At 45.1% G+C, this 24397-nt stretch overlaps 2 protein-coding genes across 2 annotated transcripts; one reads left to right on the plus strand and one right to left on the minus strand.

The window, feature by feature from the left end:
• Positions 1 to 1296: 1296 nt before the first annotated feature.
• Positions 1297 to 4250, plus strand: SLFNL1 (schlafen like 1). The gene is made up of 3 exons (XM_026043515.1): positions 1297 to 1749; positions 2488 to 2976; positions 4119 to 4250. Exons 1-3 carry the CDS (start codon positions 1297 to 1299, stop codon positions 4248 to 4250), a joined length of 1074 nt encoding a protein of 357 aa, XP_025899300.1.
• A 1271-nt stretch (positions 4251 to 5521) lies between these two features.
• CTPS1 (CTP synthase 1) lies at positions 5522 to 24070 on the minus strand. The gene is made up of 18 exons (XM_026043383.1): positions 23883 to 24070; positions 23256 to 23426; positions 22371 to 22471; positions 21025 to 21141; positions 19594 to 19677; positions 19243 to 19323; positions 17324 to 17475; positions 15938 to 16070; positions 14767 to 14855; positions 13957 to 14051; positions 12938 to 13000; positions 12269 to 12312; positions 11311 to 11407; positions 10975 to 11030; positions 10791 to 10887; positions 10283 to 10427; positions 8022 to 8112; positions 5522 to 6897 (listed from the first exon to the last, which is right to left on the minus strand). The coding sequence occupies exons 1-17, from the start codon at positions 24046 to 24048 to the stop codon at positions 8028 to 8030; spliced, it is 1776 nt and encodes a 591-aa protein (XP_025899168.1). The 5' UTR covers positions 24049 to 24070; the 3' UTR covers positions 5522 to 6897; positions 8022 to 8027.
• Positions 24071 to 24397: the final 327 nt, after the last annotated feature.

Here is a 24397-nt window from a genome sequence, read left to right on the forward strand (position 1 = left end):
GCTGCCCACACCAGAGACATCGCCCTCCCTCCTACCTGACACTGGTCTTGCTGGCCCAGTGCAGACAGGTCCTCGGCCGGGCTCAGCCAGCGCTTTCCTCTGCACTTATTTTCTGTTGATTTGTTTATAAATAAAAGGATACCTACATTGCGCATCGCTGCTGTGTGTTGCACTGCTGGGCACATGTCCCGCTGTACGCAGCTCCACTCATCAGGGAGCAGGTACAGGGCATGGAGAAGATTTTCCCCCTGGGACATCCATGTGGCCCTGGGCTGGGATCYGTTCCCGGCTGGGCATGTGGTGTGGAATCGGTTTGGTGACAGCAGTGACTTCACAGTGCGACTCCCTTCCGAGGGCCGTGGCCGAGCCCAGGCATCTGCAGGAGGACAACGCGCCTGGCAGGAGCTGCTGGCAGCCTGCGGTAAATGGGGCCACGGCCCAGACGGGGTTATTCTGAAAGGGACCAAATGGCCTCTTTGACAGCTTGATCCACCAGTCCAGCTGTGTGYGATCAGGCAAGGAGCTGGGCTCCTGCCCCAAAGGGTAGGGAGGTCTCARTGCAGTTGATGGAGATGGGCAGTACACAGGAGGGCACACGCCACAGCCTGGATTTGCCAGGATGCTTAGGAGCCCCTCAACGTGGTCTCTGCTCCTGCGTATCCTGGAGGGGCCTTCAGGAGGCCCTCTATGCTTGTGCCCCACACACCCTATGCTCCTGCTGCCTTGTGACCAGGGTGCCAAAAGGCACCAGTTCCATCCTGCAGCAGCCTGGCTTCCCCCACACTGGAGCAGGGCTGGGGCCAAGATGACAAGTGTTGCCTGCTGGCAGAGACATCAGTGCCAGGCCCTGGGGTACAGCATCACAAGCCCTCCAAGGGGAGTTCTGCAAAGTGGACATAAAAGTGTCCTGGTGGGATTCCTGGGTGATGCCCAAAGACTTTGCAGTTCCTGTAGGAGACGTGAGGAGAGGTGGGAGCGGAGGGAGCGAGGCAGGACCAGCGCATGGGGCTGCCAGCCTGTGGCTCCCCTCTGATGTSTCCTGTTTTTCAGCCAGGCGCCGTCCCAGACGTTGCGTCCCCGCTGCCCCAGGCAGCACAGCGGGCCGAGTGGTGCCACCCCTGGGACTCGGCGCCTCTGCCCCCATCTCCACATGCGGCCCCAGGGCTGGTAACTRCTCATGGGGCAGGAGCCAGTGGCAGCTGGACTGTGGGGTCACCCTGCGCACCCCCAGCTTGTGGTGAGCGGAGGGGCAGTGCCATGACTGCGTGTGCCCAGCGTGCCCCGGCCCCATGCAGCATGGACAGGAGCCCCTGCGAGGTGGCCGCCAGCAGCACTGCGCGTGAGGATGGTGCGGGAAGCCTGGACCCCACAGCGCCATCCCCTGAGGAGGGGCCCTCGGAGGGCCAGGGTGCGGAGGCTGGGGAGGACCCTGCGCAGCCCCACACGCTCTACCTGGGGAACCTGAACCCGCGCTACTCGCCCGAGGTGCTCTGCTGCATGCTCAAGGACATCCTGGGCACGGCGGGCCTGGCCCTGCAGCGGCACCACATCGAGGTGGTGAAGAAGCCCAGGCAGGCCTACGCGCTCGTGCAGCTCGGCGGCGCAATGAGCCTCCAGCACATCGCAAAGCAGCTCCTGGTCGCTGCCGACATGGAGAAGAGCCTCATCAGGGAGCTGGTGGTCAAGGGGAAGACGCTGCTGGTGGCCGAAGGCGGGCACAGAGCACGGAGCTCCCAGGAGGACAGGGAGGTCTGTGCTGCTGGGGAAGGCCGAGAGGGCACAGGTGGGGGCAGCGAGGGATGTCCCAGGCACCTCACACTGGGGATGGGGCGAGGGCTCTTCCCTGCTGAGCCCAGCGCAGACTCATTGCCCTCCGAAGGGCAAAGGGATGGGCAAAGGCAAGGGGAAGGACAAGGACAAGGGGAAGGATGAGGGTCTCTCCTGGCCTGGCGGGGAGTTTTGTGCCGTGTAGCGAGGAGCTGCACCCCGTGCGGGTTGCAYTGCACAGGAGACCTGCCCTGGCAGCCCTGGGCTAGGCCTCCTGAGGCAGCACCAGAAGCAAGGCTGCCATCTTGGGGCCTAGTCCTGGAGCCTCCCCAGGGAGGAACCCTCAGACCTCTTCCCTGGGGCTAGCAGGGTGTGTGTTGCTCCCCAAGTGCAGGTTTCACTCCCAGCTCTGTGTGTGTGCATCCCCAGCCAGGCACAGGAGCTAGAGCTGTTGTCTTGGCCATCCCCTGGCCCCCAGGATGGCTCCCCAGCCCAGATCCCCTCGAGCACATCCCTTTTCCTGAATCTGCACAGAGCGACTTGGAGGTGATGGTGAGCRGCCCCCCGGCAGCCCGGAGCCTGGGATCGCGCACACCTGGCAAGGGCCGGACACGAGGTCTTGAGGCCGCCCCGCTCGCGCCCAAGCCCAGGGGCTGCCCAGCGGCCCAGCCCAACCCGTTCCAGCGAGGGACACGCTCCGACAGTGCCATAGTGCAGCAGGAGATCGTGGGCCAAGAGCGCCTCTTCTACGGTGCCTTCATGGGCAGCGAGACCAGGAACGTGGAGTTCAAGCGGGGCAGCGGGGAGTATCTGCTGGGCACCCTCAAGCATCACGTCCGCAAGTATATGTGCGCCTTCCTCAACAGCGAGGGCGGCAGCCTCTTCGTGGGCGTGGAAGACACAGGCTTCGTACATGGCGTCCGCTGCGGGCACCGGGAGGAGGACCGCATCCGCTTGCTTGTTGACTCCATCCTCAAGGGCTTCAAGCCGCAGGTGTTCCCCGACACCTACAGCCTGACCTTCATCCCTGTGGTGAAGGCGGGGGACCCGGGCACGTGTCTCAAGGTGATCCGGCTGAGCGTGCGGGGGCCGCAGCCTCAGGCCGAGCTGCTGCTCTATGAGACGGACCAGGGTGAAGTTTATCTGCGCCGCGACGGCAGCGTGCAGGGGCCGCTGTCCGGGAGYGCCATCCAGGAGTGGTGCCGGCAGGTAACGGCCCCAGCGCCGGCGCTCCCATAGCCGCGGGGAGGGCAGGATGGAGGTGAGTCACCAAGGCCCCCCGGGCCAGGGGCCGCATCCCTCCCTCGTTCCAGGTGGAAGGTGCTGAGCTGTTGATGCTGGAGCCGGTCGCTCCCTGCGCTGTCAGGCCTTGGTCAGGTCCCATGGCTCTTTTACTCACAGCCCTGAYGGATAAGGCCCAGCAGGGCTCAGATGGTGCTAGTACCTAACTGTGACATGTGGTCCATCCCCGACACGCTCCATGCAGCCCTGGGGACCCCAGCAGGACTCACTGAGGTGGCTGATAAATGGATCAGCCCAGGACAAGCACCAGGTTCCTGCTCTTGGCGCTGTCCCACTGCTGCGTGCTGGGACAGGGGGCTCAGTGAAAGCTCCAGCCAAATGGAGGCTCATTTTATCTGTAAATATAATGGAATCATTGAGTCTTTATCTCTGAAGAGCCGTTACTGTTGCACCGTGAGCAGCAGCAAGGACTGTGCTGGCAGTGAAGGTCCTGGGCTGAGACCTGGTCTTTGATGCAGATGAGCRCATCAAAGATCAGCTGCAACTCGTGCAGCCACACTGATCTGGCTCAGAAAGCGGCCAAGAGCTGTGCCCTGCCCATCCCAAAAGACAGAGTGGAGGCCCCGTTCAGCCCTGGGAAGAGATTTCAGGGWAGATGTTCAGGGAATCTGTCAGGACATTTAGCCAATGTGCACAGAAGCTACAGTGACAGGGCTGAGGTGGTGAAACAGGCTAAGTGGTACCAGGATCTGGACCTGGGCAATCCTGGGCCATCCCCACAGCAGAAGAGACAGGCAGAGTCTCCCTTCAAGAAGGGGCAATTGGGCCAGCACTTGTGTCGCAGCTGGTAGCTCACAGGGTTTGTGTCCAGGTGGGGAGCTGAGCCATCCAATGCATCCAGCAGACCCAGCTCTCTTCTCCCAGGGGAGAGGACCTGGGCGGGACTAGGGCAGGGCAGGACCGACCACATGGGGGGAGGAAGGAGCCTGGCTGAGGCTGTCCACGATACAAAGTCCAGCTCATCAAGGGAGGAAGGCCTTCTCAAGGGAGAAGCATTGTGGCCAAGATGCTTCGTCAAGCACCATTACCACACTGCTCTGTGTCCACAGAAATGGTTGGGAGAATTGAAGAAGCTGGAGGAGAAGATAGAGGCGCTGCTGAAGGAGAAGGAAARTCTTCTGCAACAACTCAACCAGCTGCAGAGCTCACAGCCCAGATCCAAAGTCTGCACCGTTGTGTGAGCAGGGCGGGGGATGGAGAAGCAAGATGAGTGTAAGGAGGGAAGCGCTTCCCTGTGCACCCCTGGAGCCCGACTGTGTGCCAGTAAGGGCAGTGGTTGGCGAGGGCAGGGTCACCTGGGCCTCATTCACARGCAACCAGTGCCCAGGGACATTTGTCCCCAAGGGTGGCTTTGGGCACTAGAGGGCTGTTATTTCAGGCAATGCTCACGCTGCTCCTGCTGGGAGAGCACTGGCAGCCACAGCAGAAGTGACAGCAGCAGCAATCCTGCTCCCTGCCCTACACACTCATCCCCAAGATTGAGCTGCTCCAGGTGGAGCTGCCACTCCTTGACGGACACCTGGGAAGCAGCTCGCCAAGTGGTAGAGAACAGGGACACACCTGGGCTTTGCAAGAAGTCCCCACAGAGGGTCCAAGGCAGCTCATGGCAGAATTCATTAAAAATGTGTCACTTTATTTACCCCACACCTGCCTAATTCCTCAGCGAGCTGCAAGTTTAGGCCAGCTTCACTGATTTGGCAGAAATATAGTATCTAGGGCTTCCTTTCTACAGATCAGACTTGCTGTCCCAGGAGTACCTTAAACATTCACCTAGCAACTAGGGCAGAGCTTTCCGACCCGTCTGGAGCTACTTCCCAGAACCACTTTTCTCCACTGGGCTACAAACATGGAGACAGACAAGTTACTGATACTGACCCTTCTTGCACATCCTTAACTCACAGGTTTCCCCGGGGCTGAAGCTGGGAGGATGAAGCCCAGCAATTTCCACAGGACATCAGAAACACACGTGCTGCAAACACAGCTTATTAACATCTTCTCTTTTATATTACATTAACTAAAAATGTGGCATTAGTACACTTGTTCATTTTTTTCCCCTCTGAAATATGGAAACGATATGGCAAGCTCTTGGCTAGTTATTTATTTTTATTACAAATAAGCATTTCAGGACGAAGTCAGTTACAGTTTTGGCCAAAATAAAGACATTTCATTGAAAGGAAAACAAAGATGTGCTACAGATTACAAACAGGCCCACACTGCTGAAGAACCAGCCATTTTATGGGCATTGTTTTGTTTGCTATAGAGAGCATCTCAGCTTGGTCAATAATTTTTGCAGAACTGTTATAATTGGCACAAATGAAGAATGCTCAAAACTTCCCTGGCTAAAAGCAGCTTTCTGATGTCTACATCAAATAATTAAGAAACGGAGCAAGAGGGAGTGTGAAAAACACCACTTGRGATGAGACAGGACAGTGCATAATTATGGGCTGTCCTGTCTCATCYGAAGTTTGGCATCAGACGGTGTGGAAGTCAGCACTGAGCCAGGCTTGAGGCGTTCAGYGCTCTCCAACCTTTAATGAACCAAAGAGTTCTGAAAACATGACACTTCAGACAACAGAGAAACTTTCATTCTTTCTTCTAAATCACCAGAGACCAAAAACTGCGTTGCTTACGCTGCAGTGAAAGGCAGGGAAAAGAGAAAAAAAAAGGAACAAGAGTGCTTTTTCCACCCCAAGACTGCAAAGCTAATCAAGTMATCGCAGGACAGCATACATCTACACACTAAACCAGGTAACACTGTAGGCAAATAGCTAGCCCCCTGTATCAGGAAATAGCACTTCTGTATTGCATTCGCAGTGCGGGAACACACGTGTTTCCAACGTGTAAAAAAAGGCAAAGGCTCCACTTCAAATTAAACAAAAAGCACCATGAACTGGTTGGTCCAAGGTAAATTACCGTGGGAGCATTTAAAGGCAGCATCTGAAAGTTGTTCACTTTCTTTTCTGTACCTCCCCCTTGATGCAAGGAGTTGAAATTTCCCAGCCTAAGAAGCAGCACCAGCAAACACTGGCATAGGAAGGGCTAACATTATGCCTCATTTCAGGCAATGATGGGGTTTTCTGGACAKTTTTTTTTCTTTTTTTTTCCCCTCACATGATCTAAGCTAATTGCATCCCTGCAGAGCGACATATCACAGCTGATCGGGTTCAAGATTAACCTCTGTTCCAGGAATAAGGCTCTCCTGGTTAAAAGTTCATTGCCGGCAATGAATGCACCAAAACCACCAGTGCCAAACACTTTTAAATACTATTGAAAAAAAAGTAAAAAACAACAAAAATACATCCTTCCCAAATAAAGACTGCATAAAGCTTAAGAGGCCCATCTCTGCAGCACAGCGGAGCTGTGTGAACACCTGAGCAAAGGCAGCCCCTGCTAGTAGCATCCAAAGAAATGCACCAGTAATAAAAACTGCCCAGGAAGCAGAGAAATTGGAGAAAGCAACTCAAAGGCCAGAGTATCCAAGGCATAACCTTACACTTGCATTACCATGCATCAGGAAGGAAAGGTGCAATTGGGTTCTTCCTAACAAATTAACATGTTAAATCTCATACCCAAACTTGCTTTTCTTTTCCTCCGAGATGGTGTGATAAAAGTCTAGAGATGCATGTGCTGTGCTAAGCTCTCTGCCAGAAATAATCAAAATTCATAGGAAAGAAACAAGAGACAGAAGAATTAAGGAAATAAAGGGACAGGATTTCATAACAAAATTAGAAAACCATAACTTAAGAAAGCCCATAGCTAACAGTGTTCAAGCTATTGCTGTAAGAATGCCTGGAAAATCTAACGAAGGCTCTTCCAGCGAAGATCCATCTGGAGAAACAGAGAATGACAGGGAGCAGGAATTAATGGTCAAGAGCAACAGACTGGAAACAACACAGCACACTGAAATCCCTGAGTCCTACATACATCATCCCACATGAACATAAGGTTTGGGACATGACAAGACTCCTCTTCCCCTGATAAAAGATATCTATTAGTTTATAGGAACGTTGTGGTAATTTTAAGAGTTCTAGAAGTCAGCGTTAAAGTAAAATTTAGGTAGTGAGCATTGCAAATCAGAGGAATGGCCCTGGATGAGCAGTATTACCTCTACCAAAAAGGAAAATCCTGATTTTCCTGCATTTTACAGTGAGTTGAGCTCGGACTTGAACYAGTTGCCCAGTCTACCATTTTTTGGTTAATGTCTTCAGGGATGGTGATGTACGGAAGTCTGGATTTGGGCTAATCCTCATTTTCACTCGGCAGTTTATGTCATGGGCATTTGAAAGAAGGAAAGAGGAAGAAAACTTGGCTATCCTGACCCACTGGCATTCAGCAATAAAATCTTGCTCTCTCAAAACACACATGTGCACAAACAGTGCTTGAATTATCAGAAAACCCTCCAAAAAAACACACAAAGGGAGTTGCTGTTTCAAGATCATGAGCAAGAAAAATGCAGTTAAATTTTGAATGTTGGGGCTTAGCACCTCCCCTCCAAGACAGGACTGTATATACTCAATTTTCACAGCCACTTAACATCTACAGTCCCTGTTACAACTCAGAGCTCAAATGCACTGGTTTGACACAGAAACTCGCTCTTTCAAGAGATGGTGGGGGGAAGGACTATTTCAAGAATGCTCTTGGGCAAAGCTGAGTTTGTCCCCAAAATACTCAACTTTCTAAGTACAATAACCCTTGCTCAGCTTTACCTACAGTTTCAGGAATGTGTGTTGCCTTTGTACTTTGTTTCTTTATCTGCAGTCAATCTCAAACTCCCACCTATATTTTTTATGCTTTATTATGCAACAACTTGTAACAGCTGTTACACAGACATGTTACATGTGCTTGGGCTACCAGTTTTCTATCAACTCATCTGAAACATTCAAATGTTACGAGGAAAGACTGGGCAAGGATTTTTTTCCATAAGAAAATAGGTTGAGGTCATTAAAAATTACCAGGATTCAGTCATGATTTACTGATGGAAACTTCAATTCTGTTATCTCCGAGTCAGGTGAGCTGCTGCCACTTCTATCGCTGTAGGTGTCCCTGCAAAATCAGAAAGTTTTAGTATATGGAGCATAAGTTGCTTTACAGACCTATCTTTGCATCGGGAACTAGAGGGCTCTGGTAGTTGGTTAAGGTTCTGGATGAYGCTGCTGTATTTCTGTCTTTCTTTGGAGCTGCTAAGCACTTGATAAATTCCTAGGAAAGTCAACATGCGTTTTCAGCAAACATCAGGGAGTGTGGAATGAGTTTTGAACATAATCTCTGTAACCACTTTAAGGATTTTTGGAGGRAATAAATAGTAAGATAATACAGAAACAGAAGGCATACAAAGTTCCTATAGTTGTCTCTGTATAGTTGGAAATATAGTCCTGTATAGTTGGAAATAGGGCTCAGTTACAGTTACTTTTAAAGTCTGTGTCTTTTTTATAAAGTTTTTAAAATTATTTTATATATATTTTAATATAAAGTTTTTATTAATCTTTATAAAGTTTTTAAAGTTTAAAAAAAGACTTTATAAAAACAAAGCTAATCCACATGAATTTCAATAAATGGGAAACAGGTGTCTGGTTAACCATCCACAAGCCAGTCTGTCTTCTCATGCTTCCCAGTAATAGCCGATTACCACTTAATATCTTTTTTATTCTGAATCACAGAATAATTCAGATTGGAAGGAATTTTAAGACAGCCACAGAGCAGGTTCAGATACCAGATCAGACCTGGCTACTCAGGGCTTTATCCGGTCCCATTTTAAAAACCTCCAAGAACAGAGACTGTATCGTGTCTCTGAGCAACATCCTTCAAAGCTTATCTGACCTCATGGTGAAGATTTTCCTTACATTCAGTCAGAACTTCTCCTATTTCTATTGATGTCCATTATGCTTCATCCTCCTGCCATGCACATCTCTAAAGAGCCTGTCCTCAWTGTCTCCATAACCCTTTGTGGGGACCAACAGGCTGCTATTAGGTCCCCTCCAAAGCCTCCTTCTGGCCAAACAAGCCCAACTCCTGCACCCTCCCCTCAGTGGGCAAGTGCTCCAGCCCCCTAATTTTCTTGGTTGCCCTTCAATGAACTCCCTTCAGTTTATTGATGTCTTGCTTATATTGAACAGTCCTCGAATGGCCAAAGGATTCTATCAAATGTCCAATCACTTCCTGCGAGGTATTAACAACAKTCGTGCTCCCGTGTCCCTGTCCATACAGCCCAGAACGCTGCCGGCCTTCTTTGATGCCAGAGCCCGTTGCTGGTTCAGGTTCAGCTTGCTGAACAACCTTCATGGGCTTTTCAGCAGAGCTGGTCCCTAGCTGCAACACGACCCCAGCTGTGTTACTGCAAGGGGCTCTTCTTATCCACAGGCAGGACTTGGCATTTTCCCTTGAGAGGTTTCCTGAAGTTCCTCCCGTCAGCTCATTTCTCCAGCCTAGGTCCCTTTGAAGGGTGGCTCTATCCCGAGTGTATTGACTGTTCCCCTCAATGTGGTGTCATCTGCAAACCTTATGGGAGTGCAATGATGAGACTTCGAAAGCTAATGAGAGTTTCAGTAGCACAGGAATAACTACAAGTACAGGCTGACCTAAAAATGCCATAAATACTTTTAGATTATGAGCTAAACATGAAATATTCTATTATCACAATGGCAAAAAAACTCCCCCAAGAATGCTCCAGCAGGGAGAAAAATTAAACCSCTCTGCTGCAAGAAGCTATTCCAACCTCCACGTGCAAAAGCAGGAAGCTAAAATATCCCTCAACCCTGACAGACTTGAAATGAGGCATCTCATTTCAACCAGGGCACATTCTTTAAAGCAACAAGTTTCTGAACRATCAATCTGTACTTCGGATTTGTTCAACAAACATGGAGAAAACACTGTGAGGTCTCCAATCACCTAGAAAAGCAGGCCYAGCAGTAGTTTCTGCAAACAGTGCAGTTCCCAATAGGAACTGAGAATCCCAGTTCCCACTGGGAATTCTGCAAAGATCTGGTCTCTCTGAAGTCAAGACSTTACTGTGGTGTAGTGCGGCTCTATGGCAAACAGTCAATATTAAAACACAAAACAGTAGGTTTCAATGAAAGACAGCAAGAAGAGGTGCTGCAAGAACAGTTACTTAAGAGTCCAGYCGACCCCGTTCTGTGCCAAGAGGATCCTCTCGATTGTATCACAGGAAAAGGCACTGCCCTGGGAAACATCAGATGGGTGGCCTTGTTCAGCCTACCTGGGTGACAGTCTGCAGCCCTTCTGCAGATAATGTGTGAGCCTCCCAGAAGATGCCAGGAGGAGGCCGAAGTATGGCGGAGATGGCTTGATTGGTCTAGAAAGGAACTCGGGGTGATACTGCACACCAACGAAGAAGGGATGCTCTAAAGGGAAACCAATAACACACAGACACGTCATGTCAAGTCTCTCCTTAAATCTGTCCTTGCTCACAAAACCCATCTGATAACTACRGTGAACTGGTGTTTGGGAGGCTACTTTCAGTGCAGCTGAACTATCCACTTAGTTCTGCAGTAAAGAGTGCTGAACAAGTTTAAACCCAGGTGATAGGGAGGAATTGTCTTTAATATTCTGTCTCTTGTATCTAAATGGACAGGCCCATGGGATTTTTTTTTTTTTTTGCTTTTTAATCAGGATATCATTTTATGGATGGCACAGTTCTGGAAAAGAACATGGACTGGTCCTTGCTCTAATTTAAATACTTCAGAATCCAACCACATAGGACTCACCATCCAACTCAACCACTTCCATTCGCTCTCCCTCCTCGTCCTGGCCTACAAATTTCAAACCTTGCTCTTCAAAATGGCTCTTCAATTCTGGATTGACCTAGATGACAAGAAACAGGAAAATCCATCATCTCTAGTGCGCTTGGATTCAACAAGAAAAGCATAAAACTCAGAATAGCATTTTTACCTCAAATCTGTGTCTATGCCTCTCTTCCAAGAAATCATGATCCCCATAAAGCTTTCCTACAGCAAAAGAGAAGTTACCCTCTTAGAGTAAATACCAAGCACAGCTCATGTGATGTCAAGTTTTAACAAGTTAACACCACTRGCATCCAGAATCTGCCATTTCCAGAAGGGACCAGATCGACTGATGGTCATTTCATTACCAGATCAAACCCACCACCACCTACTATGCAAGGATGCTTCAACACTGGCTCATTTCCTAGGTATCACTTCCCTATACCCACCATCCAGGCACCTTATTCCTAGGAGTCACTTCCAAGAGAGGTAAGAAATGCCATACTCATGATTGAATTCTTGGTTTGGAAGAGGGTTCTTCTCTTGCCAAGCCTCATGGTCCCACCCATTTGTCCAGGATTGTGTTCTGGCATGTCTATAACCTGGGGAAAGCATTCAGAAAGGGAGTGTAACTGAGAGCGCCATAACAGTCTCTGGCAGATTCTGAAACATTAACAGGAAAAAAAAAAGTGAAAATCCACACAGAAAACAAGCAAATCAACCCCCAAAACACTGTCTTGACAAGGCAAACCAAGAGAACCAGATTAGCAACTGAGACTTATTCTAATAAAAGCTGTACAGAACATTCTGAAGGCTTGCAGGAATTTGGGAAGCTTTAGCATAAGAAATGGTCTGAATCAAAGCCTACAAAGATGTTCTGATGTACTAACAATGTATTGTTTGTTAAACTAAAGGTTAAAAAAAACAACTTCAAAGAACTAAAAYGGCAAAATCAGAGACACGATAAATAACCTCATAAGCGTGTTCTTTGGAAATCTTTCCCTTTTGAAGTAGAATTCTAATTTATAGTCGACGCCAGACAATGTGATGGGATCCTGGCTGAGGCATATGCAGCCTGCAATCTGAGAACTCCAAGTATAAAAACCTGGCCACACACAACGTTTTTCAAAGATTTCATGTCTGTCTATGTTAATTTCTAAGTTTATATAAACACTGTTAAGCAGTGAAATTTGGATATCACCAAATCTTTCCTGTTTACTCTGTGAACCTTTTAGCTCTCAGAAAACCTATTATTTATAAAACCTACCTATTTATGAAAAAACATAAATTAAAAAAAGGGGTTTACTTAAAGTAAGCACAACAAYTGTAAGACACAGCAACAGCCTCGGGGTTATTTAAACATTTTTAAAACCMAAGAAACATGCAATCCAAGCTCGTTTCTGTACCAGCAGAAAGAAGTCTAGGGAAGTAGGGATATTACGAGCAAGTTACCATATACTCACCACTGGATGTGTAGTTTTAGGGTCAAATTCTGTGGAGTTAGCATCTGAAATGTTATATTTATAGATTAGAAGTGCAAAATCCCTCCGAATTCAGTGTGTGTAGGGCAGCTACCCAGCTACTGCTGTGTCTCACACCCACATGCCTGGCAAGTGGGTAGGAGTCTCTATCAGCAGTTCGAGATGAATTTCTGAGGTCGCCCACAGTTTGCAGTATTAGGGAAAATGCTAGTGATAACAGCAAGATTCACAAGGGCTGATGGAAGGAGTATGCATGCAATAGCTTTCAGTATCTYAAAAAAAATAGGGAAGGAGAAGGGAAGAGAAGGGCTCTGAGACATTTTCCCTCTCCTTCACTACTACTGAGACTCAGAACTAGGTCAAGAGACTAAATATAGAAGACAGTAAAGGGASCGTTGGCAACAGGAACTTAATTCAGGCAGTGGAGCCCAGAAAGCAACTGGGCTCTCCAGCGCACGTGCAAGTGCCTGGGCAGCTGAATTGCTTTTTCATCTTCTCCCTGCTGGCTGTAATGTCACCATACACATGCAGGCATGTTACATGTGAATTTTAACAGTTAAAATCTCCCTACCTATCAAAAATAAAAAGCTACAGATACAACTCAATCAATTAAAAAAAGACATAAATTTACAAAGGTTTCTGTGCAATTACCTTGCCAGCCAAGAACACTGCGTGCAAATTCCACAACGGCCAACTGCATTCCCAAGCAAACGCCTGCAGAAGGAAAGGCAGAACAAGCATCAAATCAGGACAAGGACCAAAGTGCCTGCACTACAAAGCAAAAGCACCTTCCCAGGATAGTCCTGATGCAGAGGAAGTCTGTGGCAAGGGCTTTGACTGGGACTTGTTCACACTGTTGCAGGTGGTTATGACAAGTTACCCCTCCATGTCACACTTGTACCTGCSCTCTGATGTGTGTAACTGAACATGATGGTTGTGTTACCCAATTAAGCTGAGCATAGAACAGTGCTTTCTTCAACCAATTACCTTCCAAACTGTACAATTTAGATCCTAATGAAAGTCAGTAGAGTGTAGAGCTCTTGCTGTCAAGTTAGACATTCAATATCCATTTTATTTTAATTTAATTTTATTTTACTTTATTTTATTTTATTTTATTTTATTTTATTTTATTTTATTTGGTAAAGGCACACCATGAATATAGTGTGCAATTCTGGTTTCCGTAGTACAAGAACTTCTAGAGGGGGTTGAGTGTAGAGCAACAAAGATGATTAACGGACAGGGGCATCTATCGTATGAGGRAAGACTAAGCAAACTGGGTCTGTTTAGTCTGAAGAGAAGACTRAGAGGGGATCTGACTAACATGTACAAATACCTGAGGACAGAACGTAAAGGGTATGGGGCCAAAMTGTTCTTGGTGGTGGCCACTGATAGGACAAGGAGTAATGCGTATAAATTAAAGCAAAGGAATTTTCATCTCCATATGAAGAAGAAGTTCTTCACTGTGAGGGTGCCAGAGCCCTGGAACAGGCTGCCCAGAGAGACTGTGGAGTCTCCTTYGCTGRAGACCCTCCAAACCCGCCTGGATGCCACCCTGTGCCACGTGCTCTGAGTGTCCCTGCTGGAGCAGGGGCCTTGGACTAGATGATCCCTAGAGGTCCCACCCAACCTCAGCCATTCTGGGATTCTTATGGATGAAATTTCTTTCTCACCTAAGAAGGGTTTTTTCTGTTTTCTTGCCCAGGAAATAGCTTGAATTTTGCCTTCTGTTCCTCGAACGCCAAATCCCCCAGGAACCAGGACTCCACTGCATAGGGAGGAAAGGCTGCATTCARATGGGTCCCACCGGCATCTCACCCTCTGACCCTGTATCACATCCCTTCCATAAAACCTGGAATCTACAGGCCTAGGTGATTCACTGTTGAAGAGAGCCTTAAAGCGCCCTAAGTGACAGGGCCTGTCTGCAGGACAGCTTCTATATAATCTCATGCAAGCTGCCACACAAAAAAGGGCAAACAAATAAAATTCAGAATTTTCAAGGAAATTTTTAAAAGTACACATTTAACCTTCCCATGAAAGCAGGCTGTAATAGAATGGTTTGTGTTGCATGACTCACACCTCCTCTGCACTGAATGTATTTGAAAACTTCTCACCCAGACTGGTGAGACTTTTTCAAAARCTTATGCTGCACTGAGATCCCTTTTCCTCTTTTTGCTTTATCAGGCTTTGCCAGGACCTATCCTTTTCCCTTATTTGCTCTCACTTTCTGTTTCCTCATATTCATAACCACCTCCCCTGCTGCTGCCTGCTTTGACAACCTCTTTCACTTATTTGATACCTCTCCTAAATTTTACAACTTCTTCTAAATCTAGCATGAGTTCTCTGGGGCAGTGACAGAATGTGTTGGCCCAGTGCCTAATAAAAGTGTGTTTGGTAAATCTCATAATTCAGAAACTGCCAACAGTAGCAAGTTTAGCAGATATTGCTGGAGGAAATGGCCAGATTCTGACAGTCTTTCTTACTCAGCACCGCACAGCTTCTGCCAGGCTTCATGGTAGCGGACAGGTTCTTCCTGCAGAGTAGCTGGCTCCAAGTCAGCAGAATCAATATACTGGGGAAAAAAAAAAAAAATCATTAAATGACGATGAGACATGGCCACAAGTGTGTAAATACTAACTTCTCCATAATTCTTACTACATTAAGATATAATTCCTGCTGGACAGTTCTGGACTGTTTCCTACATGTCATACATGAAGTCCTCAGGATCCAGCTTCATTAAGTGCAAAGCCATCGATGAAACTTCCAGAGGGACTGAAGAGCAAATAGGATATTGTGAAGTATAGGCTGTTTTAATTAAAGAATGCTATGATCAATGTTATGTATAAAGAAAAGCACAGATTTTCAAGTTCTCCAGTATCTCAGAACTTCTGGATGTTTCGCCCTTCTGTTAACCTTKTAAACAACTGCTTTCCCCCCGCCTTTTTTTTAAGGCTTGTAGTTTTGCTAAACAGTTTTTTAACCTGACATAAGATCTTCAAACACAGGACACRAAGAACCTATTCCCCTTCTAAACCAGATAAATACAGTTTTGTCATGAACTTCTCATAGATACATCCATATACTCTTGTCCCAAGTCTAATAATATCAACAAAAAAGAAAGAAGAAAAAAATAGAGCAGCTTAAAAGGTAGACTTAAAACACTGCTGTTACAAATCAAGCACCTATTTCCATGACTCACTGGCATAATRAATCTACGTGCACTTAAAAGAAAGCAAAGTTTCAGGCAACAAAATATCTATCTATGATCAAGACCTTTAAAGTATTTGCGCTGCCAGGCAACATTAAAACCTAAATCCAGCATGAAATAGAAGCACAATATCTGACAGCACCACCTAATTAACAACCCTAGAAAAGGATCACTTTCAGCAACTATCACACATTAAAGCACTAACGTCCTCTTCAAATATATCCACTGCTGTATCACAGTTCAACAAGTAACTCTGTGACTGAAGAGCTCTGGTCAGTTAGACACCTTGTACAACTTACCAGATGAAAGCTGGTTTATTTTTGCCTGACAAAAGGTTTGGCTTATGGATTTCTGATCAACCTATTTAAGACGGATGGCACTATGGATAGCACTATGGGAGGGAAAGAAAAACATATATGTATGTGTGTATATATATATATACGCACCTTGATGTCAAGTTTGTGGTTGATAGCCAGTGCAGAATGTTCCAATGCTTTAATAACAGAGGCGTAGGAATCTGAAAACTTGGTGTATTTGCCAACAAGCGCAATGGAACATGTTTCAAGGAGACGGTCATACCTAAACAAACAAAAAAACTTGGGTTGTTTCATCATTAACAGGAAATGCTGGTAAGACATGGCTTAAAATCTATTCAGATTTTCAAGCAGCATAAACATCTGAACTCTTGAAACTCTGCCCAACTACAGATACAAACACTTTGGAAGACCTGACTATATATCTATATATATATGACATAATTGTCATAATAATTATGACTTAAACACATGAACAGACATAGAAGAAATAAAAATCAAAGACAGAGGAAAAGAGTTCCAGAATGTTACATCTAAATTATCTTCTGCCTTACAATACACTGAAAAACAATTTTGAATAGATCCCGAAACAGTCTTTTCAATAACTTGTATTAGACTCAAATACAGTCTCAGGATCGAAGCACAACYCTGCATATGTTTGTATGGAATAGCCTCTTCCCACACTGCTGACTGAGTTCACTTCAGCAGCTAGAAATACAGAAAGCTCCTCAGAATGCCAATACTCCCTACATCTGTGTATCCTCATCAGCAGGAAGTACAGGATTTGTGCAGCATTGTCTAGAGCCATTCAACATTTGTTTCAGCGTTGGTGGGTCCATATGAAGAAGCCATTTACTGAGGGCATTTCATGACAGTCTCTAGTACAGGTGTTGGCACTGCTGCGTATAAATAAAAGGGTAGCACCTGGGTCTACAGAATGAATTTCTTTTAAGAAAGAAAGTACTTCAGGCTTCTGACAGGGCAGGGATGTTGATTAAAAAGACTCAGCTCACTATTTCTCCAGGAACAAGAAGCCTTTTTCCCAAGAGAAGACAGCACTGTATCCTAACAGTCTCAGGAAGAATAGTTACAAAACAGTTGCTCAGCTTGCCCGAAAGCATACTCAAAATGTACATTTTTATTGACACACTTAATGACACCTAAATAGGGATAAAAAGGGACTTGAACATGCCATCGTAACACAGATTCTTCCGTATAAAAAGAGGGGACAGAGCTATCTACCTTTTAGTTATTTCAAAGTCCTACTGACACAGCCAGTACATGAACAAAAAATAACAAGGAACACAGTAAAATGTCTAATAGGATTGGATTATTATGGCAATAACTTTCTTTCTTTCCCAAAAGCAAAGCATCTAGGAAGCAAATGGATTTAAAAAAAAAAAAAATTATAAGAGTACTGAGAGTACTGGAAGAACATGAAGTAACGTTGGTCTCCCAATAATCAATGACCTGAAAACAGAAACTAAGCTGCAATTTTAACCCAACTGTTGAGCTCACCTATCAGCCATTTCCTTCCACTTCATGAGCATCCTCCTGGGCTGCCTCTCAATGGGAAGGTAGAGCCTGTGTCTGAAGTAATCAACAACTCCCTGCTCCTCTAACAGCAGCGGAACCCGGTATATAGAAGAGACATCATGAACACAGATGACCTGTTTGTAAAATATGAATGTTGTTAAAACAGATCCAAGCACCTATGAAGTTATTTTTAGGCAGATATTCAGAGACCTTCCATCTCTGGAGGACAACCATATGACCACTTCCATACTTCCGCTAGGAAATAACATCTGTTTCACTGTCTCAGTAGCTTATCCCTAGTTTCCATATACTTGAAAAGGTCTCCCATTACTTCTTCCCAAGCTGTTTGAATTCCCCGAGGTCATGACTGCTCACTGGATCGTTGGGAAGGGCTATGACAGGTCAATACAGCAACAAAAAYCAGCTGCTGCACAAGTGCAGAGCCATGTTGAACGAACACAGAATCTTTTCTCATGTGTTTTTCTTGTACCTCTAATTGCAATCACAATTAAACTGACAAGTCCAGCCACACCAGCTGTTCTTCATTTCTCTGCCTGAAGAGAAAACATCAACTTTTGGGAACACAGGTCTTCATACCTCTAGAATGACACCTCCAGTATAAACAGGGTCCTTTACCCACCATTCTTGATTCATCTTGGCCTTGGCTCCCAGTTCGATTACAGACTGGGGAAATGAATGATCTCAACTGAACAACTGCTTTGTCAGCTTGTCATTTATCAAACTTAGGTTTCAACATATAATTTAAGTGTAAGTCACTTTCAGGCCAATGAGGAATATTTACTTCAGCASCTCTAGTTCACTGAGGTGGACTTCAGCAGAAAAGGAAACAGGGCTGGACAACTGCCACGTGTTCATCAATAATGCAACTGTACTTTAAGGATCAAAAACATCCTGGCACAAATATTTTCAAATCTTCATTTCTCCTGACTCAAATGAAAGCAGAGCTCAACTCTCCACTGCTAAAACACCTGAAAATGCATTTTTTTCTACATTGTCATCAGTAGCATTTAATTCTCAGAGAATTAGACACACCACAATTGGAGGAAAAAAAAATGTAAAACTGTACAAAATTCTTGTAAAGTGACAGACTAGAGCCAATTTACTTACAACTGCTGCCCAACAGAAGGTAGTATAGGTGGATAGTGGGCTGATGACATACCAGTATAATTGCTAACTAATTCTGAATGTAAAACATTCGAATTTGAACTTACCTTATAGCAAATGAATRAAAAAGACTAACTAGATCATATAATTTTGAAGTGGTATTTCATATTTCACAGAAAGACACAATCTTACAAGCTACAGCTTGATTTCAAAGGCCTAATTCAGTCTATACTACACAAGTTACTTTTGGTATAAAAAGAATGACACTAACATGAAATTTTACATATCATGTTACATTCAAGGGAAATAAGACTCCTTTTAACCAGCATTTAAACTTTCCTGTACAATTTCTTCTTGGGCAGTCTTGGGCAGAAGAATAATATTGTGAGAGAAGCAGTGAACAAAATACATTCACACATCCTTTTAATTTAATTCTGGGCAAATGCTCTTTGGATTCTAAAATACTGAAAAAATCTCATTCTTCTGCGTTCACAGAAGGTATTTGGAAAGGTAAGCAAGGTCTAAATCAGCTACTGAGAACATATCTTGGTTTCCATAAATTGCTCTAAGCCTCCAAGAGTATGTCTGCCTATTCAGGGAAATTGGATGCTGGAATAAAAGGAGTCCTTCTATATTGGGTACATATTTAAGGAATGCAGTAAGGTAAACAGGCAAATGAATTATGYAGTTAAAATCCACGTTAGGCTTCAGGTAAAACTCCACAAACAGCTAGAATTTTTATTGCAAGGAAGCGTAGGGTAGACAGTAATCGTTACCTGTTCTGGTTCAACGTGACAGAACATGGAAATCTTTTCTTTTACTGAGGTATCCAAAGGAGTGGAGCACCTGCAAACAATCTAACAGAACAGCAACATCAAGGCTAAGTGAAACAGAAGTATTTAGACAGTCATATAACAAACCTCTAAAATAAGCTGTCTTTATTCAAAATCTCCATGACGGGGGCCTGGGGGGGATGGTGATGGATGGTTACTTGTATTTGTTTTCGTTTAGTATTTGTTTATTACCATAATRCAAGAACCCTTGACCAAAGCACTGCGCAGACAAGGAGGTTGTTGCAACATGCCARGTCTATATTTTCAAATTCAAAAGCATGTAGAAAATCTTACCAAATCTGGTGAGAGACCAAGACCCCTGAGTTCACGAACACTGTTTTGGGTGGGTTTAGTCTTCTGCTCTCCTGTAGAGCTGGGCTAGTCAGAAAAGAGCAGAATATTTTTAATACTAATTTCTGATGACATGTAGCAAAGATTTACCAGGTTACTCCCTACACCATTCATCATCTAAATCTTTGACTCACTCTTCAGATATTTCACATGAGCCTTGAATGCCTCTGCATAAAACCATTTTAATCTCAAGGACTGAAAGTAACAAGCAGAAACTAGTGCTCAAGTCTGCAGAGTCTGCTAATGGTCAAAGATATCAGGTATCTTAAGGTTTCTGCTCATCGCTCCCTACAAATACTTAATGTTTTAAACTGCTAAATTTCTCTCCCTAACTCATATGACCAGGACAGAAGGAGAAGGAACGAGGGGAAGAGAAAAAAACATTGATTAGCAATTCCATTGAGTTGCTGTTTCTACTCAGGCCCTCTAGCACTACTAACATAACCAGAAAAAATTACTTTAAGAAGGAGAGATTTTGGGGAGACATGGGAAATTATCTTCAAAAATAGGGCAGTTAATAGAGATTTCCACAACCAAATGAGATTATATGAAACATTTATATAACATAAAACACTTTAATGTGTTTTTGGTATTAATCAGAGCTCATCTCAAATAACTGGAACATAAGAGTATTTTATAATTGTTTTCGATCTCTATTTAATTTGCTTGATATCACATTACAGCTCCTAAATACCTAATTAAAAAAGGAAAATCGCTATAGCTTATATAGTGGTCAGATTTGAGTTTATGAAATTGCTGTTAACAATCAAAACAAGAAGACAAACACTATTAAAAAAAATTATATTCCGTAACAGCATTCTGTTTTGAAATTACAAAATTAACCCAATYTAATTAATCAAATACAGACAATGTAAATCTTGAAGAAAGAACAGACTCTAACAGAAACATCAAAGATCTCCACCAAAATCTTGGAATATGACCTATTAACCAGTTCAAATGTCCATAAAATCTGGCTATTATCACTGAATTGTACATTAGCTTTATAGAGTCTGACTCTATAGAAATGAAGGGAAAAGGAAAGTTTCTTCACTAGAAAGCAAATTTAACTTCAAAAGCTAAGAGAAAAACACATAAATAGCAGTTAAAGATGCAAAACTGAACTTGCTGCACTCCCAACAGTCTATTAGGCAGTAATATGCTGTGGAAAGTTTCCTYTTACTTCTTGCAAATCCTTTTTTAACACATAATTATTTTCATATATTATATATATATATAATATAAATTATTGTATTTCTTCCAGAAGATTCTATATACAGAAATATAAATACAACAATATAAATACAATATAAATATAAATACAACTGTGTCTTTAGAGATACCATTTCTGATAATAAAAACATTTTAGGTCCTCACCTGGGGAACTAGACTGACATGAATATTACAAAAATTCTCTCTTTTGGCTTTGAACTGAAACTGGCGGAAGGCTTCAATGAAAGGCATGCTCTCAATATCGCCTACTGTCCCACCAAGCTAAAAACAAGCAAAGAAAGTTAGAATTMAACTTAATATCAAAACTTCCTATATTAAATTGCTATCTAAGACATTAAAAAAAAGGATCCTAAAACATCTCTCCCGCACATCCCTGTTTCCTCATAAGAGCAACAATGCTAGCATGAAAAGCACCACGATTTGCCAGTTGTACGCAGAATTTCAATGGTGTCCAATCTACCCTAACTACTGTTCTATCATTATGACTTTCCTGAAAGGCCACAGGAAAAATAGCTTCTCAGATGGCCAGGATTTCTACAGGGAGAGACAGAAACAGCTATTTACTTTCCTTCTATTCTCTCTTCAAAGACATAGATACTGAAATGCTCGTGAACCACTATCTCAAAAACCCCAAATTATCCTTTATGAACATTAGGTGGCACCAAGAGGCAGAGTTTCTGCTAGTTTAAGTAACTAGAAAACCTTTGCTTGCGTTTTGGACATATGTAGGAACAGAGCTGCAGACATTCACTGGAGCAGTTACAAGCTCGTGTATGTTTTAAAAACTAATTCAGGATCCAGAGTTAGAAATCCTGAACAGAAACAGAGGGAGAGTCCCACGTYCCCGTGACATGGGCACTGTGACAGCCGCCCTCTCTGCCACGTTGCCCAGTCAGCAGCACCAGCTTGGAGCCTCAGCCCTCCTGTATTTCCCCTGGCAGCCSGATGCTCCATTCAGAGCATCAGTGAGAGAAGGGGATTTGTCACCTCCAACAGGTACAGCTGCTTTTACAGGTCTGTGTCTAAGCTAGTCACTCCAAGGCTCTCTTTATTGCCAAGGAGGGAGGAAAAAATGCTGATTTACCTGACCTACCGCTCTCCACCAAGAGGAGGGCAGAGCATGGTTAACTCAAAGTTAAATGTATAAGGTATAAYGTATATATAATGTATAAGGTATAAATGTATAAGGTATAGAGAAAAAGAAAGGCATTCTCTAGGGTTAACTCAGCTTACACTGATTACACATATCTCAGAAAATAAGGAATCTGAAAAGTGCAAATGTCCAAGACCCCAGTCTTTTTCTCTGTGGTTTCAGTTACAAAGCATTTAAAACGCTACAGCAAATGYGAGACTAGCAAGGAGAATTTCGAATTAGCTCAACAACTTGCAGAACTGAGTATTATTGAAAAATATTTTTTATTAAGCAAACCTGCTGACATTTCAGTTTACTTGATTCGAGAAGCAAAATTATATATTTAAGAGTTACAGACCTCGATCACGCACACTTGGGGTTCAATGCCATCTTCATCTACAGGAATTCGTGCCTGCCTCATCACCCATTCTTGTATAGCATCGGTGATGTGGGGAACAACTGGAAAAGAACCAATGGGAAAGTTTTTAAAGCTACAACCGATGCACCTTTCTCTCTTTAAATTATTAAGCAAATGCCTGAAAATAATAAGCAGCACTTTCCAAATCACTTCAGTACTGATTTGTGCCTTTAAGGAAGAATGCATTTTTAAAGTGGTTATTCTTGGCTGTGATTTACAAGAGATGGGCCTTGGCAGGAAATGTAATCCTACTTCCATTTAAACACATGTAAGTAATGTTTCCTTTAAACTAGAAGATTCCAGTACAAGCAGTTCCATGCACTAAGCAGAGAGAATTATTCTATCTTTAAACTGTCTAAAAAATCTTTATCCAAAGCAAAAAAGGAAAAATGTTTAAAAAGTGAAGAGAGAGCCCTAATTCTCAAGGATCCTTTAGGTTTTCTCATGAAACGGCAGCATTCTCTAAATGATTTATAAAAAGAAATAACCATCTTGACCAGCCAGAAAATTGTCCACAAGTATATTAATGAGAAGGCTGTTCACATTTTTAATTTGCTGTCTTGGAAAGCTGGATCCAAGAATAGCATACAGGTTAAAAGCACTTTCAGGTTTTAAGGGTGCTACAGGTAACTTGATTTGTTAGGGCATACACCACTATCACTAACCTGGTATGCTTCCCTCTTCCTCTTTAAAAGAAAAAAAACCACAGCCGTAAGGACAGCACAGATCACACAAATACCCAAAGTTAAGATGAAATACAAAAGCGTTCAAGACATTAAAAAATGTAATATATTTGTAAGCATCGGAAATGAAACTACACATCACCTTGGACAGTTTTGCCAAGATAGTCTCCCTTCCTCTCCTTGTTGATGACATACTGATAAATTTTCCCAGTGGTCAGGTTGTTGTCTTTGGTGAGTCGGATATCAAGAAAGCGCTCATAGTTCCCGAGGTCCAGGTCCACCTCCCCTCCATCATCCAGCACAAACACCTCTCCTGCAGCACACACAAAAAGGCAAACACGTATCAAGGAGATGTGGTCCCCTTGGGACCTTGGGCAAGAGCTAGAAGAACTACACATAATGCAAGAGCTTTATGGCCAAGGYAAGTGTAGCAGTGGCTACTACAAGTCTTGCCTAGTGAAAATGACTGATATATTGAGAACTAAAGCCCTGCACAGAGGCAGCAGCCGCACAGATTGCACTGATTTAAGACCACGGTCAAGGCCTCCGAGAGCACCTCTCCGCTCTTTGGTCCTGGTGCTGGGATCGTTCCCGTCATCACCGCGGGGATGCGGACAGCTCGGCTCTGCGGTACAGTCACATGTGCAGGATCCCGAGCTGACACTTCCACCAAGGACAGGGGCTCGGTCCTTACCAGGCAAGTGGAGACCGACGGGAAGAGCCCAGAGAGCCGCCTGCGGCCCCGTCCCGTCCCGGCTGCCCCACTCACCGTGCTCATAGGGGGAGAAGGTGCCGGCATCGATATTAATGTAGGGGTCGATCTTGATGGACGTGACGTGCAGCCCGCACGACTTGAGGATGGTGCCGATGCTGCTGGCGATGATGCCCTTGCCGATGCCCGAGATGACGCCGCCCGTCACCAGGATGTACTTCATTGGCCTCCCTGCCTGCGGACGCCGCACGCTCACGGCTCCGGCCGAGCCCCCCGCCACGGCTGGCCGCGCTGCGGAGTGCCCGGCTGCCTGGGCTCCCCACCACAGCAAGGGGGCCTGCCCCCCAACCGCCACCCCCCCACCCAGGGTGCCCCCTTCCCCTCCGGGCCACCCCCGCCTCTCCGGGCATGCAGCGCCCGCCATTGCCGCCGCACGGAGGCGCGCTCCCCGCCCCCACCCCACAGCCGCCATTCCCGCCTGTCACGGAGCCGGCTGTTCCCCCCTGCCCGGCCCCGGCACACAGTGCGCTGCCCGCCGCTGCCCCCCGGCCCCGCCGCCGCCTGCGCCCTCC

The sequence above is a fragment of the Nothoprocta perdicaria genome, unplaced genomic scaffold (genome assembly GCF_003342845.1).
Source record: "Nothoprocta perdicaria isolate Ctin4 unplaced genomic scaffold, notPer1 scaffold_33, whole genome shotgun sequence".
NCBI classification, from domain to species: domain Eukaryota; kingdom Metazoa; phylum Chordata; class Aves; order Tinamiformes; family Tinamidae; genus Nothoprocta; species Nothoprocta perdicaria.

Bases quoted from the DNA above. Each gene is read 5' to 3' on its own strand.
- CTPS1 (XM_026043383.1), bottom strand. From the start codon at position 24,048: ATGAAGTACATCCTGGTGACGGGCGGCGTCATCTCGGGCATCGGCAAG. The intron at 19,678-21,024 runs GTGAGGACCTAA...TTTTCTGACTAG, and splicing joins ATGTCAGTCTAGTTCCCCAG to CCCAGCTCTACAGGAGAGCA. The intron at 8,113-10,282 runs GTAGGCTGAACA...CTGATTTTGCAG, and splicing joins GGCTGCAGACTGTCACCCAG to GGACACCTACAGCGATAGAA.